The following is a 6882-nucleotide window of genomic DNA, read 5'->3' as shown; positions in this document are numbered from 1 at the left end:
AGAGAAAAAAATCAGAATAATAGAGAGGAAGAAAGAAGAATATCAAGGAAAGAAGAAGGAGGGAGATAGAGGGAATCGGCAGCCATGGTTCAAAACCAAAATTACGTTCAAATTTCTATTCTTCAAAAAAATCTCTCTAAAAATTCCATCAATTACATGTCCAATATAAAGGAAAAATCAGACAATTAATGGCAACTACTTGAAAATAGAAACTAACCTATATAGCAACTAAATAAAAATCAAATCTAAATTAAAATACTACCAAACTAATTTCTAAACCAAAAAGGAAAGTAAATAGTAAAATTCTCAAATCAAAGAGATCCCTTCCATCGCCCAACTGCATCATATATGAATTGGAGTAAAAGTTAATCATATTTACTATAGAACCAAACAGTCCAAGCAGACATTTCATAATTTGAACACTCACATGACCAGATTACGAACTCCATGACCCCCAAAAACAATCTTTGATTCATTGATCTATTCAGGTGTAAAGTCAATAAAATTTGTGAATCCAATGCTTAACGCACTGGCTTCCCCTTCGCCCTATCGTTCCCGTTCCCCTCTAGTGTGCATGAGTAGAGTCCCATTGGGCAATTCATTAGGAATAAGTCAAGAAAAAAAATCAATAACTAGACCTTTTTTTCAGGGTAAAAATTAGACTAAAGGAAGGTGTATCATAATCTATAAAAGGAGGGTTTACCCAAAAAGAAAATCGATAAGGGCAGTTACAATATTTTAGAAACTTAAAGAGAGGTGTTCGTAGTTGACCAAAGGGGGGAAAAAATAAAACAAGGGGGTGTAAGTGTATTTTTACACTTTGATCATCTCCATAAATTATCTACGAAAATTTTTAAGCTGCGATTGGTAACCATTCTTGGGGATGGGGTCCCTCTATGGCGCGGCAGAGGTGGCAGTGCATATCCAATCCTGTAGCACCTTGAGGCACTTGCTCATGTATGAACTGATCCAATTAATGTAATATTATTTGAGACTCGTATAAGAACTACATTAAACCAGTCCCATCTGGTACAATCTTAATGTTCACTAACAAAAACAGGGAGAAGCTGGGTATAAGAGAACACTACTCTCTATCTTCCTTCCAATTGGGGAAATGAAACCCACAAGAGCACCACCAAGACCACAACCAAAAGCAACATTAGATCCTCAACAATGCACACCCAAGTATTGAGGCACGGCATTCCCTCACATTGGAGATATGGAGCAAAGTTGGTCTCTGGATCCCAACCATAAGGGCATTGATTTCTATATACCATTTGCCATCGGATTTAAGAACTCCTCCAATCAAGTAAAGTTCATCTCCTAATCCGATCATCGTAAACCCCAGTCCACCATGATAGTTGAAGGCATTAAATGGTGCTGCACTGCTGCTGCCACCTTTTGTAGCCTTCCCTCCTTGTTCTGCTTGAATATGACTCTCTTGTTTAACACATAAAGCTCCCCACCAACGACTGACATTGCCATTGGGCTATCCAACCATCCATAGTCTTTGATTGCCCACTCACGGCAAGGATTCTCCAAGACTAGCACTTTTGAACACCCCTTGTGCAACACATGGAATTTGTCACCAACCACTACCCCAGAACATCCTGAATGATGTGTGTAAGGAAGATCAGGAAGCTGAACCCAAACATCCTTCTCTGGGTCATAGATCTCAGCCTTAGAGGTGGGCTGTCGCAAGTTGTTGAAACCACCTGCAACAATAATCTTTCCTTCCAGCACACAGCAAGCAAAGTTTACCCGGGGTACTAACATGGATGCCCGCCGATCCCAGAGTCTGAGGATGGGATCATATGACCACACTACATCAGTTGCAGCTACACCACAACTAGTACCAGCCAACATATGGAAAATAGAACAGTCACCACCAAGCACAAACAGCTTCCCTGCAGTGGAGACAAAACCAAATTCTTCAGGATTTTTGGTCTTTGTGGGCAGATCAGGCAGTGTCAGCCAATGGTCTCTTAGAGGATCATAAAGCTGCCACAAATTCTTTTGCCCACCAGAACATACACACAAGAACTCCTATGCAGCAACCTCTTGTCGGGCCTTGAATAACTCGGGGTTACATACAGCCACTCTCCATGAACGGCAAACAAGTTGCAAGTAAGGGTAGAGATAGAAGGGCACCCTTGCAATGCATAGAAGCACAAGTGCATAAGGAAGACCTTCAATTAGTTCCATTCAGGTGATTCCTCACTGGATACTGGAGAGTGATAAATACCTGTTGTACGTATTCTTAACAAGAGATAAAAATTGAGGAAAGAAGATGGATAAGAGGCAAGAGAGAGAGAGAGAGAGAGAGAGAGAGAGAGAGAGAGAAGAGAGAAGAAATAGATAAGTGCAAGAGTTTGGTTCTATAGAGGGAACCACTTCAGGGTTTACGGAGGAAGCCCTGCCTCTTTCTCCAAGAGAGAATTTTTAGGAATTTTCAAGGTCCTTTCCTTCCTCTTTCCCACAAATTAAATAGTTACATTTAAGTAGGTTAACCACCCACGTCCTAGACTCCACTACTTACACAACTCCATTTTAATATTAGTTATAATAATTCTACCATTATGAACTCTACCCCACGTACACTAATTTTAACAATTACATGACACATAGGATAATTACTAACTTCCTATTTCATAGAATAACCGACATGTAACAAAGAGTGATGACTGTTGCTGTAAAATTAGTCAGCATGTGGAGGGGATAATTTGAAACATAAATTGCATATTGCTTAGCACAAGTAATGGCCAAATTGGATATTGAAATACAACTTCACAAAGATTGCTTCAAAAAGTTGTAAGACACAAGAGGGCATTTCCAACTTTTTTGTTGAACAAACATCAAACTTCCAGTGGGATTTTCTATCTATATGTTCTGAATAGAAGCCAAGAAAAGCATGACCCCAGGTCCCCAACTCAAATCAATATCTAGATCTAGGATCAATCTACCTAGATCCAGATTAGTAGGCCTTTTAGGTTTCTTTTGCAAAAGATCTGTTTGAGTCTAAAACCAGGATATTTCCAGTAATTTTAGGGGTTGGCAGGATCAACCACACAAAGAAGCACCTTAACAAAATTCATTACAATAAATTGGATGTCCATAAAATCAATCACTTTTTTTTGCCTGTCTTACACACACATCTCAGAGAAAACCCATTTGTGTCGCCACCAAGAAATGACAGGTCAATCTTTAAAACGGATCAAGAATCCGAGACACACACATAATAGAGAAACATTATGATTCTGATTTACAAAAATAAAGGTGATATTTAGCAATTCCAAAATCAACCATTTGCTTTATGAGAAAATCAGTATCAACAGCAAGTGTATGAAAAATGAATTAGTTCTTCCCACTTGACAAATTGGATATTGAAATATGTCACAATGATTGCTTCAAAAAGTTGCAAGACACAAGAGGGCGTTTCCAACTTTTTTTTGAACAAGCATCAAACTTCTAGTGGGATTTTCTATCTATATTTTCTCAACAGAAGCCAAGAAAAGCATGGACTCCAACTCAAACCAATATATAGATCTTGGATCAATGTACTCAGATCCAGATCATCATCAACATGAACTGCCCCCCTCTCCCTCTTTGAACAATTAGCCATCATTCTAATCCAATCAACGAAAATGTAAAGCAGAAACAACTCACCACAAGACGAAGGTGCAGATATCAAAGTCAAAACAGTACCCTTATAAGAAGCTGTGAAGACGCTACAGTACTGCATACAGCAACCAAAGTTTTAATCAGGAATCGATGAGATGGGTTAGGATGAGATAAAAAAGAGAAAAATGCACTAGATTATTGCTCTAATATACCATGTAATAAACCAAACCAGAACACAAACTAAAGCAGAATATGAGAAGTCTGAGAGAGAGAGAGAAGAGAGTGATCGACCAGCAGGGAAATCCTATTACCCACAAGAAAGTCAAACAGGTAGTGACTGATGCCGCTATTTAAACCCTTAATCTTATTTTTTAAATTGGGACTGATCCCTCGCTCAAATAGGGTAGTGATTCAGCAATTCTCGTCAACAAGCCAATATCACTATGGGGCAAGAGATCGCTGCATGATCTCTTTTACCCAGTTACTGAAACACCCCCTACCTTCCCGAACTGGCCACCGTCATGACAAAGCACCACCGGAGCTTCCCCTGCCCTGCCCTGCTCGCCCCGCCCCTCAGCCTCCATCACCGCCCATCGCCTCACCTCTGTACCCTGTAGCACAAACTTTGCGCCATCTCTGAAATGTGCACAGCCTGCGGCCCTGCCGCAACCTACTCCCCAGCACTGCGGCTCTCAGCTTCTTGTCGACCCCAAGCCCGGGCCTGCTCACTACTACTCTTCTTGGTGATATTGAATTATATCACCCCACGAATTAGAACCTCCACCCATTTGTCCTGCAAAATTTATTTCAAGTTCAAAGGATGGATTAGTGAATGGTAAATAAAAAGTCAACCCATTTCATTTCTACGCCTCCAAATAAGTGTTTCGTCAAACCAAACCCTCAAGCCATATCTTTGATCCCTCACCATATCATCTTTAAGGCTATGTTTGGAAGCCAAGAAAAAAAAAATTCAAAAAAAATTTAAGTAGAAAGATACACACAAAAAAATTATTGATTATATTTAAGTTTTCAATTTTTTCCCATCCAGCAGCCAATCAGTCAACTAATAATTTGTATTCTCAGGTAATGCCAGTTTCTCTTACAAAATGTCTCACACTAGCTTAAATTTAACAAGATGAGTTTGTTCACAAAGAAAAACAGAAGTTGGGTATTACCTATCAAAAAAAAAAAAAAAGAAGGCATAAAAGAACTCTCTCTCCCTCTCTCCTTGGGTATGACCTATCCCAAAAAAAAAAATGAAAAAAGATGGGTATAAAACTCTCTCTCTGTTGGGGGACTGAAACAAACAAAGCAACACCACTAGTTTTCATCCTTTCAGTTGGGGGACTGAAACCACTAAAAGCAGCAAGCAACATTAGATCAACAACATTGTACAGCTGCATATTGTGTATGCTTCATGCAAATCCCACTCCTGGGGGAGCTCACGTATAGTTGGTGTCTCCATCCCAACTGCAAGGACATATATTTCTTCTTCACCAACCAAGAAAAGCTCCGGTCCTATTCCTATCATTGTAAAATGACATCCAATGAAGAAGTAAGAGCAATCGGGTGGTGCTTCCACCACCCTTTTTGGTATCTTTAGCTCCTTGTCCAGCTTGAATATGATACCATCCTTCAACACATATAAGTCCTCACCAACGATTGCCTTTGGTCCCTTCAACAACTCATTTTCTCTGACCACCCACGTCCACTCACCACCACCATTCTCCAGGACCAGAAATTTTGACTCCCCATCGAAAAACACATGTAACTTGCCATTAATCACCACCCCAGATTCTGGATAACCTGTTTTAGGGAGATCAGGAAGTGGAGCCCAAACATCTGTCTCTGGGTCATAAATCTCAGCATTAGAGATAGGCTCTAGCATGGTTTTGAGACCACCTGCAGCAATAATCTTCCCATCCAGAACACAAGAAGCAAAGTTTGAACGGGGTACTAGCATTGATGCCCGCTGATCCCAGCATCCGAGGATGTGGTCATATGACCACACTCTATCAGTTGCAAATTCACCAGTTACTCTATTAGTTGAATCATCCCAATAAGAACAGTCACCACCAAGTACAAACAGCTTCCCTGCAGTGGAGACAAAACCAAAATGAACAGGATCTCTCTCTGTGGGCAGATCAGGTAATGTCAACCAATCGTCAATGAGAGGATCATACAGCTGCCATAACTTCTCCTCCACACCAGTGCACACACACAAGAACTCGTGTGCAGAAACCTCTAGTCGGGCTTTGATTAACTCAGGGCTATGTATGGCGGCTCTCCATGAACGGCAAACAAGCTGCAAAACGGGGTAGAGATTGAACGGTAGCCATGCAAGACATAGAAACACAAGTTCGTCTGGAAGACCTTCAATTAGTCCAGACATAATGAGACTTCCTAAATCCCGTTCAGGTGATTCCTCACTGACTGAAGAGTGATGACTGTTGCCGTAAAATTAGTCAGCAGGTGGAGGGGGTAATCTGAAACATAAACTGCATATTGATTAGCACAAGAAATGGACAAACTGGATATTGAAATACAACTTCACAAATATTGTTCCAAAAAGTTGCATGACACAAGAAAGCATTTCCAACTTTTTGTTGAACAAGCAGTAAACTTCCAGTGGGATTTTCTATTTATATTTTCTGAACAGGAGCCAAGGAAAGCATGACCTCAGCTCAAATTAATGTCTAGATCTTGGATCAATCTACCTAGATCCAGAACACTAGGCCTTTTAGATTTCTTCCGCAAAATATCTGTTTTTGAGTCCAAAACCAGGATATTTCCAGTAATTTCACAGTTTTTTTTTTTTTTTTTTTGTCCTGCTTGGGGGAAAGGGAGGGGGTGATCAACCACACAAAGAAGCACCTTAACAACTCATTACAATAAATTAGATGTCCATAAAAGCAAAACCATCCATTTAAAAGAAAAAAGTATTCCATTTTACACACACACAAACATATGTATAGGTAGAGATAAACCAACACTGACATTTTCACTAATTATTATATCAGTATGTACATAAACATAAAACACAAATAACACTGAGATGTGGACATTGAGATGGATGAGAAGCAAGACAAGGAATGATAATATCAGAACCCCAAGGCTTCCAAGAGAACCTAGAAATAGCACCAATAGATATAAATATGCCTTGGTAATGTGCAGCAAACACCCAAACAATTGCACCAGTGAGGAGTGAAATGGTGCAAGTAAAGTGCCATAGAGTACATAAGGGAAAGCAAAATTCACTTG

General features: G+C 40.0%; 2 protein-coding genes across 2 annotated transcripts; both read right to left on the bottom strand.

The window, feature by feature from the left end:
* Positions 1–353: 353 nt before the first annotated feature.
* LOC122091365 (F-box/kelch-repeat protein SKIP30-like) lies at positions 354–4311 on the bottom strand. Its single transcript, XM_042661253.1, has 3 exons — positions 4122–4311; positions 3667–3736; positions 354–1907 (listed from the first exon to the last, which is right to left on the bottom strand). Exons 1-3 carry the CDS (start codon positions 4203–4205, stop codon positions 1333–1335), a joined length of 729 nt encoding a protein of 242 aa, XP_042517187.1. The 5' UTR covers positions 4206–4311; the 3' UTR covers positions 354–1332.
* A 685-nt stretch (positions 4312–4996) lies between these two features.
* On the bottom strand, positions 4997–6013 carry LOC122092321 (F-box/kelch-repeat protein SKIP30-like). Its single transcript, XM_042662640.1, has one exon. It carries the CDS (start codon positions 6011–6013, stop codon positions 4997–4999), a length of 1017 nt encoding a protein of 338 aa, XP_042518574.1.
* Positions 6014–6882: the final 869 nt, after the last annotated feature.

The sequence above is a fragment of the Macadamia integrifolia genome, chromosome 10 (genome assembly GCF_013358625.1).
Source record: "Macadamia integrifolia cultivar HAES 741 chromosome 10, SCU_Mint_v3, whole genome shotgun sequence".
NCBI lineage: Eukaryota > Viridiplantae > Streptophyta > Magnoliopsida > Proteales > Proteaceae > Macadamia > Macadamia integrifolia.
This window is presented reverse-complemented; position numbering and strand designations above follow the sequence as displayed.

What these genes read in the sequence shown, in the direction of transcription:
- LOC122091365 (XM_042661253.1), bottom strand. Translation starts at nt 4,205, where the DNA reads ATGGAGGCTGAGGGGCGGGGCGAGCAGGGCAGGGCAGGGGAAGCTCCG. An exon ending in ACGGTGGCCAGTTCGGGAAG is followed by an intron (nt 3,737 to 4,121) that starts GTAGGGGGTGTT and finishes TGCTGTATGCAG; the next exon opens with TACTGTAGCGTCTTCACAGC. An exon ending in ATCTGCACCTTCGTCTTGTG is followed by an intron (nt 1,908 to 3,666) that starts GTGAGTTGTTTC and finishes TCTCCACTGCAG; the next exon opens with GGAAGCTGTTTGTGCTTGGT.
- LOC122092321 (XM_042662640.1), bottom strand. Translation starts at nt 6,013, where the DNA reads ATGTCTGGACTAATTGAAGGTCTTCCAGACGAACTTGTGTTTCTATGT.